This window comes from Salvelinus sp. IW2-2015, unplaced genomic scaffold (genome assembly GCF_002910315.2).
Source record: "Salvelinus sp. IW2-2015 unplaced genomic scaffold, ASM291031v2 Un_scaffold1264, whole genome shotgun sequence".
NCBI lineage: Eukaryota > Metazoa > Chordata > Actinopteri > Salmoniformes > Salmonidae > Salvelinus > Salvelinus sp. IW2-2015.
Window position 1 is genome coordinate 92,029 of NW_019942806.1, and position 13,672 is coordinate 105,700.

Here is a 13,672-nt window from a genome sequence, read left to right on the forward strand (position 1 = left end):
ACCAAGAGGAAGAGAAATATCTCTCTCACAACGGCCCTACCAAAACCTGCGGGTCTCCTTCACTGCAGCCGAGGTGAGTAAAACATTTTAACGTGTTAACCCTCGCAAGGCTGCAGGCCCAGACGGCATTCCCAGCGCGCGTCCTCAGAGCATGCGCAGACCAGCTGGCTGGTGTGTTTACGGACATATTCAATCAATCTTATCCCAGTCTGCTGTTCCACATGCTTCAAGAGGGCCCCATTGTTCCTGTTCCCAAGAAAGCTAAGGTAACTGAGCTATAAACGACTACCGCCCCCGTAGCACTCACTTCCGTCATCATGAAGTGCTTTGAGAGACTAGTCAAGGACCATATCACCTCCACCTACTGGACACCCTAGACACCACTCCAATTTGCTTACCGCCCAATAGGTCCACAGACGACGCAATCGCAACACACTGCACACTGCCCTAACCCATCTGGACAAGAGGAATACCATGTGAGAATGCTGTTCTCGATTACAGTCAGCATTTAACACCATAGTACCCTCCAAACTCGTCATCAAGCTCGAGACCTGGGTCTCGACCCCGCCCTGTGCAACTGGGTCCTGGACTTCCTGACGGGCCGCCCCAGGTGGTGAGGGTAGGTAACAACATCTCCACCCGCTGATCCTCACACTGGGCCCCACAAGGGTGCGTTTCTGAGCCCTCTCTGTACTCCCTGTTCACCCACGACTGCGTGGCCATGCACGCCTCACTCAATCATCAAAGTTTGGCGGATGACACTACAGTGGTAGGCTTTGATTACCAACAACGACGAGACGGCCTACAGGGAGGAGGTGAGGGCCCTCGGAGTGTGGTGTAGGAAAATAACCTCAACACTCAACGTCAAACAAAACAAGGAGATGATTGTGGACTTCAGAAACAGCAGAGGAGCACCCCCTATCCACATCGACGGGTCAGTAGTGGAGAAGGTGGAAAGTTTTTAAGTTCCTCGGTGTACACATCACGGACAAACTGAATTGGTCCACCCACACAGACAGCGTCGTGAAGAAGGCGCAGCAGCGCCTCTTCAACCTCAGGAGGCTGAAGAAATTCGGCTTGTCACCAAAAGCACTCACAAACTTCTACAGATGCACAATCGAGAGGCATCCTGTCGGGCTGTATCACCGCCTGGTACGGCAACTGCTCCGCCACAACCGTAAGGCTCTCCAGAGGGTAGTGAGGTCTGCAGAACGCATCACCGGGGCAAACTACCTGCCTCCAGGACACCTACACCACCCGATGTCACAGGAAGGCCATAAAGATCATCAAGGACAACAACCACCAAGCCACTGCCTGTTCCCCCGCTATCATCAGAAGGCGAGGTCAGTACAGGTGCATCAAAGCAGGGACCGAGAGACTGAAAAACAGCTTCTATCTCAAGGCCATCAGACTGTTAAACAGCCACCACTAACATTTAGCGGCCGCTGCCAACATACTGACTCAACTCCAGCCACTTTAAAAATGGAATTGATGGAAATTATGTAAAAATGTACCACTAGCCACTTTAAACAATGCCACTTTAATATAATGTTTACATACCCTACATTACCATCTCATATGTATATACTGTACTCTATATCATCTACTGCATCTTGCCATCTTATGTAATACATGTACCACTAGCCACTTTAAACTATGCCACTTTATGTTTACATACCCTACAGTACTCATCTCATATGTATATACGTACTCTATACCATCTACTGCATCTTGCCTTGCCGTTCTGTACACCACTCATTCATATATCTTTATGTACATATTCTTTATCCCTTTACACTTGTGTGTGATAAGGTAGTAGTTGTGGAATTGTTAGGTTAGATTACTTGTTGGTTATTACTGCATTGTCGGAACTAGAAGCACAGCATTTCGCTACACTCGCATTAACATCTGCTAACCATGTGTAATGTGACTAATAAAATTTGATTTGATTTGATTTGATATGTGTTCATCTACAAAGCCCTTTTGAGTAAACTCCCTCTTTACCTCTGTAGTCTGGTCTCCTTCACCACCAGCAGTTACCATACCCGGTCTGCTAGGTTGTTTGCTACTTAAAGTCCCCAGGACATTCACAGTATTAGGCAAGACTGCCTTCTCTTCTTGTGCACCAGAGGCATGGAATGGTCTACCAATCCATGCTTCATCTAGATATGTTAGTGCCACTGATTGAATTTAAAATATTGATGGGAGACTCTGTTCAGAGGAGTGTAAATGCTTTTTTAGGCAGGATCATGTTGTTTGTCTTGTAGTATGTTTTAATTCTGTAATGTATTGATTGTTGTATGTTTTAATTCTGTAATGTATTGATTGTTGTATGTTTTAATTCTGTAATGTATTGATTGTTGCTGTCTTCTTAGCGGGTCTCCATTGAAAAAGAGACTCTGGGTCTCAATGGGCTTTTCCTGGTTAAATAAAGGTTAAATAAAAATATGTAATAACAGTAACACATGCAATTTGTTAACTCACTGATCAGTGTGTTTACAATGGAGAGAAAATACTGATAGTGCCTTCTTTCCTCTCTCTTCAAGGTCCTGTTTTCAACATAGTTCAAAGCACTTTTAATTGGGCACTCATTTTGAACATAGAGTTCAATAGTTCAATACACTTCTAATTGGTTATTTACCCAACTCCTTGTTCAGCCTTTTTGGCGTCTTTTCTGTTGTCATTTCGCAGTAAGAAAAATGACATTGAAATATGTATTTTCCAGACTTTGAATGTCAGGTGCATTTTTGGTAAAGCGCTGTGCTCTACTGCTTAGTGGGTGACTTATAGGCTACTGTAAAAGCGCTGTGCTCTATGCTTTATGGGTGACTTATAGGCTACTGTAAAAGCGCTGTGCTCTATGCTTAGTGGGTGACTTATAGGCTACTGTAAAGCGCTGTGCTCTATGCTTAGTGGGTGACTTATAGGCTACTGTAAAAGCGCTGTGCTCTATGCTTAGTGGGTGACTTAACTTATAGGCTACTGTAAAGCGCTGTGCTCTATGCTTAGTGGGTGACTTATAGGCTACTGTAAAGCGCTGTGCTCTATGCTTAGTGGGTGACTTAAAGGCTACTGTAAAGCGCTGTGCTCTTGTGTAGGCTATACTGGCTGCCTGGCTGCTATTTGTGGTTTTCCCCCCTATTTTTCTTCCCTCCTTTCAGATCAAAGTTTTGCCACAGCTAGCTACCATTAGCAACCACATCAGAGGGGTTGTACTGGGGTGGCTAAGCCCCTAGGGTTCCTTGCCCTCTGTGAGCTCATTCTAACAAACCCAGATGTTTTCTTTTCTTCATGCAAACACAGCAGATATGTTATCACTGCCATTAGAATGTGATAAGCTAAGAGGTCTGGTATTACTACAAAAACAGAGACATGGTAGGCCTGTTTAAGAGAAACACAATTGATGTGCGCTGACTCCCTGGAACCTAATGCCGATCTGTGCTGTGAGAATTCATACAGAGTCGACTGTCTTATTGTTTCACACTTTCACAATTGTTTCAGTTCTTAGTTGGATCGAATTCCGCTGTCAGGATGTGCAAGAGGAATATTTAGTTTTTTCTAGCACCAGATTGTTCTGACCATAGGTTTTGATTGAATACAGCCCTCTTTTCTGGACCTTTTTCTATTAAATAAACACACTTTTGGTCTAGAACTCATACAGTGTTGATGATGTTTTATCAAAGGGGAGTTAAGGGTGTAAACCATGTGACACGACACAGACAGACTCATGCCTATCAACACAAGTTGTGCAAACAAAGTTATCACAGGGGATTGTCATCATCCCACCCTCTTTCAAGCCCAGGCCAAACAACACACATATTTCTGTTTCCAACCGCTGCCAAAGCGTTCTATCCTCTGGTGATTTCCTGTAACTCCAGTAATCTGGAAAAACAGGAAATACGTTGTTGATAAAGTGACGGGCTGTCCTCAAATTGATACGTGACAGGCCCTATTTTTACTGTGCTGCTGGGGCGAGGCAGGCAGGGATACAGTTCAGGATAGAGGAGCAAAATGAAGTGGTGTGTGTGGCCTTAACCGCTCTGGGTTTCATCATACAACACACTGTGGACTGGGATACAGGAGTTGTAGGTCATGTAGGGGTAAACATGGAGAAAAACACACACACACACACACACACACACACACACACACACACACACACACACACACAACACACACAACCACACACACACACACACACAACACACATTCACACAACAGGCACAGACATGTGCACCACTACACTAAAATGCCTGTCATGGGGTTCAGCACCATCCCCTAACCCGGAGTTGTACTGCAGTAGACATGTCTTCAGTGTCCCTGTCAGATGTGTAGAATTTCCCCCAAGGGGAATCTCAGCTACCATTCCAGACTGGGAATGCCGGCAGGAATGCCGCTGAATTCTTCACTCTGTATTTGTAATAAAAAAGGCTTCATTGAAGTCACGTCAGGGAAAAGGTTAGGAGCATCCCTAGCGACACCTTTCAGATGTTATTCAACTACTACGAGCTTTGTCCTTCTTTCAGTGATCCTTCTGCTATCAGATGAAATCGAGGGATGCGTTACAGTGACCAGTGTGTGTGCTGTGTTTGTATGTTTGAGGGTGTGTGTGTGTGTGTGTGTGTGTGTGTGTGTGTGTGTATATGTATGTGTCTGTATGTGTGTGTGCCTGATAAAGCACTTCGTGTGGAGTTTATCTGCAGGATGGCAGGGCATCGGGGGTCGAGTGAGAACAGCCCCCTGGGAAAATAGACACAAAAGACAGGTCAGATGTCAGAGAGGAAGGACAGAGTAAGAGTTAAGAGAAGGAGCAGTCCAATCCCTTTGGCAGTGTTCCCCTTTTTCACTTTCTTTTCTTTTCTTCTTTCCTTTCGTCCTAACCATATTTGAAATCGTCCTCACTTACACTTTCAGCTGTACCTACCATCATTCTTACCCTTATCTTAGCCTTATGTTACCTCCAGAAGGCAATAATCATGGCTTTGATTGGCTAATTGTTATTTGATGAGCTAATTGTTGCTGCTCTCCGTCTCCTCAGCAGTGTGTGTTCTATGTTGTTCTCCCATTCAGGTGCTGCCATTCCCCAGTCAGGTGGTGTATAATCGTGTGGGGAAGTGTGGCAGCAGGACGGTAGTCATCCTACTAAGGTTATTGGCAGAGAGACATCAGTTCAACCTGGTCTCCTCAGACATCCACAACAAGACACGCCTCACCAAACATGAACAGGTATGACACGCGTTACCAAGCATGAACGGGTAAAGATGGAGAAAGGGAGGGAGATAAGGAGGGAGATCGGTGGTGGTTGAGGGGGTGTGCTTTAAGGGTCAGAGATGGGAGGAGTGGGGAGCGTTGCCTTGTTGTATGATGACCGGAAGCAGGTCCCAATTACAGAATTGACACGCAGGGGCACGTGCCCTGGGGCCCCCAACCTACAGGGGGCCCACAACCCATTTTTTTATGTTTGATAGCACATGATAGCAAAATGTGTGGAATTGCAGGAAATTAAGTTTAAAACTGCAAAATGTTCTCTCAGCCTCATGTCAAAATGTGTAGAATAGCAGGAAATGAGCTTTAAATCTGCAACATTTTATCTCAGCCTCATTGCAAAATGTGAACAAAAGCATGAAATGAGCTATAAAGCGGCAAATGTTTTCCCCTGTCCCATGGTAAAAACTGTAGAATTGCTGGAAATTAGCTTTAAAATTGCAACATTTAATCATGATTTTAGAATAGCATTATAGGGGGCCTCCTGGGTGGCGCAGTGGTCTAGGTGCTAACTGCGCCACCAGAGTCTCTGGGTTCGCGCCCAGGCTCTGTCGCAGCCGGCCGCGACCGGGAGGTCCGTGGGGCGACGCACAATTGGGCTAGCGTCGTCCGGGTTAGGGAGGGTTTGGCCGGTAGGGATATCCTTGTCTCATCGCGCTCCAGCGACTCCTGTGGCGGGCCGGGCGCAGTGCGTGCTAACCAAGGGGGCCAGGTACACGGTGTTTCCTCCGACACATTGGTGCGGCTGGCTTCCGGGTTGGAGGCGCGCTGTGTTAAGAAGCAGTGCGGCTTGGTTGGGTTGTGCTTCGGAGGACGCATGGCTTTCGACCTTCGTCTCCTACGGGAGTTGTAGCGATGAGACAAGATAGTAATTACTAGCGATTGGATACCACAAAAAGGGGGGAGAAAATGGGATAAAATTTTAAAAAACAAAAACAACAAACAAACAAAAAAAAAGAATAGCATTATAAAATAGCAAATTTTTCTCTCTGCAACATGGCATTAGGACATCACTACCACAAGAAGTGGTAGTGATGTCCTAGTGCTATCACTTAAAGCTGTAACACAGCAAGCTACTGTATTGTCCTTCAGTCTTTCTAAGAACAGGCTGAAGGGCTGGGAAATGTATTTTTTAGGATTTCCAAGAGCATCTTAAGGACATCAACACAGCATTTATAGAGGAAGTGCTGCGTGTGTTTAAAACCGCATTCCTCAGAGACATGTTGAAATGACAGGCTGTGTCATGGGAAATGCCAACACAAATTAAAACATTACTGAACGCTAGTCATTCTGCATGATCAAAAATAGGTATTTATTTATCTCTCTGTCTTTCTCTCTCTGTCTCTGTCTCTCTCTCTGTCTCTGTATCTCTCTCTGTCTTTCTCTCTCTATCTCTCTCTCTCTCTCTTGTCTTTCTCTCTCAATCTCTCTCTCTCTCTCTGACTCTCTCTCCCTCTCTTCATCTTCCTTTATTCTAGCCCTTCTATAAATTACACTTCCTGCCGCCTAACACCAACTTAAGCAGACTCTCAGACTCTTCATAGAGGAAGAGAATAATGGTGTATTCCTGTGTCATAGTCTATGTGGTAATGTTTCATATCCTCATAGGCCTTTTTTATCAGTGTGAAAGTGTGCTGTAGAAATCTTTTTATGTTTGAATGGTCAGTAGATGCTAAATATTCATAACCATTACTGGATTTGAAGTAAATATTTAATTAAAGCTAATATTGAAACAGGTAGTTTAAACATTCATCAAGCCGGAACGCTTGGCTGTACTAGAATTATTAAGCCTCTGAGAGAGAGAGAGAGAGAGAGAGAGAGAAGAGAAGGAGAGAGAGAGAGAGAGAGAGAGAGAGAGAGAGAGAGAGAGAGAGAAGAGAGACGAGAGAGAGAGAGAAGAGAGAAGAGAGAGAGAGAGAGAAGAGAGAGAGAGAGAGAGAGAGAGAAGAGAGAGAGAGAGAGAGATGAGAGAGAGAGAGAGAGAGACGAGAGACGAGAGTAGCAGGAGAGAGAGAAGAGAGGGAGAGAGAGAGAGAGAAGAGAGAGAGAGAGAGGAGAGAGAGAGAAGAGCGAGAGAGAAGAAGAGAGAGAGAGAGAGAGAGGAGAGAGAGGAGAGAGATAAAACACCCTCTGTCATGGTCCACTAACACGTCCTCTTAGAGTAGCTGTGTGTGTGTGTGTTGACTTATGCAGATCCAGATGCATGCTGTCTAAGTTTAGAGATGCTGGTCTCCTTAGCTCCAGTCTGGCTGGGGACTAGAGTGTTGGACCATTATCCTTTGGCTCAGCCAGTGGCCTGCTAATGCATTTGCCCAGAACCGAGTGTCCCAGCCAGGGTAGCCAAACAGGTTAAGGTCCCCTACCCTTTGGAGCCCTGTGGAGCCCTATGTACCCACATCTTATAGTGACCTGTCTGTCTCTCTCTATAGCCAGACTACAAGACCTGAGAGAGAGAGATGGCTTTATTTTAGCTTGGTCAGAAATAGCAACACAGCTTTTCTGTGAGTTTCTCTGTGTTGCTGTGTGGTGCTATGTTCTCTCTCTCACCAAATATGTTACACAGCAAACAAACGCAGCTCTGCCATGGACCCCATGTTCCTGAATACTAGCTACCACGGATATTAAAACATTGAAATGGTCCGTCCCGGCTTGGAGTAGCAGACTTTAAATAGGTGGAAGGTTTTAAGGGAGAAGTGAGGGGGGTGTGGAGGGGTGAGGTGGAGAGGTTGAATGGAGAGGTGAGGGGGGTGGGGGTGGGGTGTGTTGAGGGACATATGCAGTAGCAATAGCAGAAAAGTTTAGTATGTTTACACTAGCCCAGTCCCAGTGGTCTGCGGAGCCCAACCAGGAAGCCTATAAGGCACAGCCTTCAATCAGGAAGAGAGGGGGGGGGCATCAAATATTTCTGGAATCCCAGACTATCCTCCTCTTTGTCTTTCTTCCTCTCCCCTTTCTTCCTCTACTCACCTCCCTTCATGAATGAGAGGGGGGTTGTGTGTGTGTGTGTGTGTGTGTGCGTGTGTGTGTGAGTGTGTGTGTGTGTGTGTGTGTTTGGCCTTCCCTATACCCATTAAATCAACCAAAACATGTTTAGGGTGCAGGGAGAGGTGATGGGGTGTAGTGGGGGGTATAAGCTTTGGGCTAATTGGTCTGCAAGTCAGCAGAATGTAGCTTTTTCTGTATGGAGAGAGAGTGTGAGAGAGAGAGAGAGGAGGGGCTGTCAAATTCTCGTGTGACTGGGGCCTCAGATAGCCTGTCCAAACAGACTAGCAGTGACATCACAGTTTCTCATTGATGTTTATGGAGCAGCAGCATTTCATTCCAAACACAGTGTCAAAATATGTCCCAAAAGATTTATAACTGTTGATTGTAGGCATATGAACCATAATGCTATCACACTAGATAACAAATGGCTATATAACAAGTCGCAATAGATATCAAGGCCTCCATGTTTTTCCTTCAGTTTATTGAGTAATGCTGGTGACCTCAGCCAAGGTTATGACAGGGTCAGCCTTCAGTATTTAGAGGGTTGTTAGCCACCCCACCTTCATTTCCCTGTCCCACCTGTCCCATCTCCACCCCCAGGGGTCAGGGCCAGGTGTGACCCCCACCATGGAGCTCACCTGGGGTACAGGTCCGAACCTGTCTCTTGATGCAGACCTGGGGAACCACCGAGGTGAAGAACATCCACCTAGGCTGGGATGATATGGAACACAAAACTGTAAATGATCATGTTTTACATATGATATGAACAGTACACAGTGCGAACATTTCATTGTTCCAATTGGTTTTCTCTGCTAGTCGTTTCACAGAATGAAACCTGAGGACAGTGTTTTGGGTAGATGTCGTTTTCAGAAAGTCCTGGCTATCACCAGCACACTAGAACCAGATATACAGATGGGCTTTATCAACAGGGAGACCCACTGAGGGATAACATAACATGTGGTGTGGTTTAGCTGCTATCATTAATGTAATAATGGGAGATGGGGGATCTCGCTCCAGCCTGTATGACGTCAGGTTCTGACCCAGTGGACAGGTGGTCTCCAACATGATGATGTTGTCAGGTTCTGACACAGTGGACAGGGGGTCTCCAACATGATGATGTTGTCAGGTTCTGCAACAGTGGGACATGGGTCTCCAACATCGATGCATGTTGTCAGGTTTGGCACAGTGACAGGGGGTCTTCCAACATGATGATGTTGTCACGTCTCTGACACAGGGACGGGGGGTCTCCAACATGATGATGTTGGCAGCGTTTCTCTGACCCAGTGGACAGGTGGTCTCCAAACATGATGATGTTGTCAGGTTCTGACACAGTGGACAGGGGTCTCCAACATGATGATGTTGTCAGGTTCTGGCACAGTGGACAGGGGGTCTCCAACATGATGATGTTGTCAGGTTCTGCACAGTGGACAGGGGGTCTCCAACATGATGATGTTGTCAGGTTCTGACGCACAGTGGACAGGGGGTCTCCAACATGAGATTTGTCAAGCGTCTGACACAGTGGGCACAGGGGTCTCCAACATGATGATGTCTTCAGAGTTCTGACACAGTGCAGGGGTCTCCAACATGATGAGTGTCAGGTTCTGACACAGTGGACAGCGAGGTCTCCAACATGAATGATGTTGTCAGCGTTCTGACACAGTGGACAGGGGGTCTCCACATGATGATGTTGTCAGTTCTACACAGTGGACAGGGGGTCTCCAACATGATCATGTTGTCAGGTTCTATACAGTGCGACAGGGGGTTCTCCAACCATGATGATGTTGTCAGGTTCTGACACAGTGGACAAGGGCGCGTCTCCAACAGTGATGATGTTGTCAGTTCTGACACAGTGGACAGGGATCTTCCAACATTGATGATGTTGTCAGGTTCTGACACCAGTGGGACAGGGGTCTCCACATGATGATGTTGCAGTTCTGACACAAGTTGGACAGGGCGGTCTCCAACATGATGATTTGTCAGGGTCTGACACAGTGGACAGGGCGGTCTCCAACATTAATGATGTTGTCAGGGTCTGACACAGTGACAGGGGGCTAATCCCAACATGATGATGTTTGTCAGGTTTCTGACACAGTGGCAAGGGGGTCTCCAATATGATGATGTTGTTCAGTTCTGACACAGTGGACAGGGGCTCCACATGATGATGTTGTCAGGTTCTGACACAGTGGACAGGGGGTTCTCCAACATGATGATGTGTCAGGTTTCTGACACAGTGACAGGGGGTCCTCCAACATGATGAGTGTTTCAGCGTTTCTGACACAGTGGACAGTGGTCGTCCAACATGATGCATGTTGTCAGGTTCTGACACAGTGGACCAGGGGTCCTTCCAACCATTGATGATGTTGTCAGTTCTGACACAGTGGACAGGGTCTCCAACCATAGATGATGTTGTCAGGTTCTGAACACAGTGCGACAGGGGTTCCAACATGCATGATGTTTGTCCAGGTTCTTGACCACAGTGGACACGGTCTCCACATGATGATGTTGTCAGGTATCGTCGACCACAGTGGACACGGGGGTCTCACAACTGATGATGTTGTCAGATTCTGAACAGTGGACAGGGGGTCTCCAACATGATGATGTTGTCAGGTTCTGACACAGTGAACAGGGGGTCTCCAACATGATGATGTTGTCAGGTTCTGGCACAGTGGACAGGGGGTCTCCACAACCTCTTAATCGATTTCTCTGCTGAAGCCAGAACATGTGAAATTAATGTGTCATTAATTACAGATATTCCATCATCGCCTGTTAAGGCACAAAAGGGTTTAGTGAAAATGGTTCTAAATGAACTTTATATTTGGTTCTGGTTCCATCCTGGGGAGACATACTGTCTTTGATACAAGTATAGACTTGTACAGTCATTTCTCTTGATGTGTGTCTTTCAGGTGGACCTTATGAGGAACATCAGCAACATCCCCCAGCCTTTCCTGTACACCAGACATGTCCACTTTCTCAACTTCACCCGGTAACTACAGCAGAGCACACCACGTATGACAACTGTCACCATCCATCCATCTATGATGCTAAGGTCTCAATGGCACACAGAACCACCTGAAACAGTGGAGTTTCACTGTTATAGCTATGACTGGACAATGTTTTAATCAGAACCACCCTGCTAGGTTTACATTTTCAGAAAAGTCTTGACATTTGATTTAATGTACAAATCATTTGTAGACAGCAAATTGACCACAATAAGCCCAAAGTTGGGGGGCCAAATAAAATCACCCGTGGCCCGCCAGTTGGGGAACCTTGGTGTAGAGGAGGGGGAGGAGACATGGATTGTGTGTGCCAATCAGAGGGTGAAGAAGTGATTGAGGTGCCTTTGAACGCGGTATTGTAGTAGGTGCCATGTTTCCCGGTTTGAGTCTGTCAAGAACTGCAACACTGTTGGGTTTTTCACGCTCAACAGTTTCCCATGTGTATCAAGAATGGTCCACCACCCAATGGACATCCAGCCAACTTGACACAAATGTGGGAAGCATTGGAGTCAACATGGGCAAGCATCCCTGTGGAAAGTTTTCGATACCTTGCCCATTCCCCGACGAATTGAGGCTGTTCTCAGGGAAAAAAGAGGTGCAATGAATATTAGGAAGGTGTTCCTAATGTTTTGTACACTTAGTGTAAGTCATTTGCCCATCTCCTTATCAACTAGGCCCCAATACTGCCCCACTGTGAAGAACTGTACTATGTACCCTGTACAAATATGTGTCCATCCATCTGTCCCTCTGTCTGTCAGGTTCAGGATAGAGCAGCCCGTCTACATCAACATCATACGGGACCCCATTAACCGTTTCCTCTCCAACTACTTCTTCCGACGTTTCGGGGACTGGAGGGGGGAGCAGAATCACCTCATCCGAACACCAGGGATGAAAGGTGACGAGAGATACCTGGTGAGACTGCTCCTTTATTGTAGAATCTATTTTTCCATCTTTCATATCTGGTCCAACAGCTCTTCTTCGTTCCGTTAGCAGCATCAGTGTGTTGGTTTGAATGGTAATGGTCCAGGATATTAATGTAGTATGAGGATCATTCTGACCTCAACAGTAAATGACTGGATGACTGAATTACTAGATTGTACACAGTCCTTCCTTGTCGCCATCTGTTTCATCGTCAGGATGGTTGTGTAATGCTTCCATTATTCTCTGGCAATAAGGCACATTATTGAAAAAACGATTTAGAATAGATGGAACAATTATACATGAGATGTCTCATTCTCGAACATTCTACAAAAGGAAATTGATAAACAATTCAGTCTTAATTGGAAGGTTTCAGATGATATGGATTATATAGATTTACAATGTTTTTGACTCTGCATGAGTGCCTTCGTTTCAACTGATTTAGATGCTGGAACATCAAACACTTTTTCTTCTTACCATAATGACATATTTGAGAAAGATGATCAGGTGAGGCTCAGCATATACTGTAGTAATAGTAATAATAAATCTGTGTTAGTTATAGCCCTACGGTATTGAATGTATAAAGTCCTGAAAGAGTTCCTTGTAACAGTTCTACAATAGAAATCACAGGTCTACTCGTTGAAGACACAGGGTACATGGTGTGGCATGCAAAGGAAGAGTAACGAAGCGTTTGCCCCTTGTGGGCTGTTGTCATCCCTCCATTTCTCCATTCTCCCATTCCTCCATTGCTCTCAACCCGGAACTATCTAGAACTCAATGACAGACTTGACTGAGTTAGACCAAATCTGACGGTTAGTTAGAGACCGGAACTATCTAGAACTCAATACTCTGTGGTGATATTGGTTGTCTCAGGCTTTTCTAATGGCATTTACTGCTTTCGTTTTATTTTCATTTCTGTGATTTGTGTGTTTTATTGAGTGGAGGTCCCATTTAAGTAAGGTTCAAAAGGGAATTCATGCAGTTTTTTTAGTGGTGGTCTTGATTGGTGTAATCTGTATAGAGATGGAGTCAGCTAACATGCAATAGGAATGCCCCTTTCTGCTCCTCCAATCAAGCATGTTTGATGGTAGACACACACACATGCACGCACATACAGTACATACACAAACACACAGACATCCCGAGTTAGTTACATACCAACTGTGTTACATAATCAAAAAGTATAGAACACACACACACACCAGTGCGTTGTCAGAGGCCCTCACAATAACCATAACACACTTTGAGCCAGCCACATTAGCAAACACACAGTGAAGTGAATGTCATTGTGGCTGAGTCTAACTGGGTAATTCAGCTTGGCTGTGTCCCAGGATTACCGGAGCATGTGCCTTATTAAAGTATATAGAGGGCCCCTCCTACAGTAAAGGGGAGCTGCTGCTGGCTCACCTGAGAGTGTCTGTCTCCCGCTCTGTGTCCCGACGCTCTGTGTCCCGACGCTCTGTGTCCCGTTCTGTGTCCCGCTCTGTGTCCCGACGCTCTGTGTCCCG

The 13,672-nt window shown here is 45.9% G+C and overlaps 1 protein-coding gene across 1 annotated transcript in view; it reads left to right on the forward strand.

The window, feature by feature from the left end:
* Positions 1-13,672, forward strand: part of LOC112070222 (uronyl 2-sulfotransferase) — a 40,558-nt gene that overhangs the window by 10,893 nt on the left and 15,993 nt on the right. Inside the window, exons 3-5 of the mRNA XM_024137643.1 lie at positions 5,071-5,226; positions 11,154-11,233; positions 12,005-12,158. Coding sequence (XP_023993411.1) covers positions 5,071-5,226; positions 11,154-11,233; positions 12,005-12,158 — 390 coding nt within the window. The remainder of the gene's footprint in view (positions 1-5,070; positions 5,227-11,153; positions 11,234-12,004; positions 12,159-13,672) is intronic.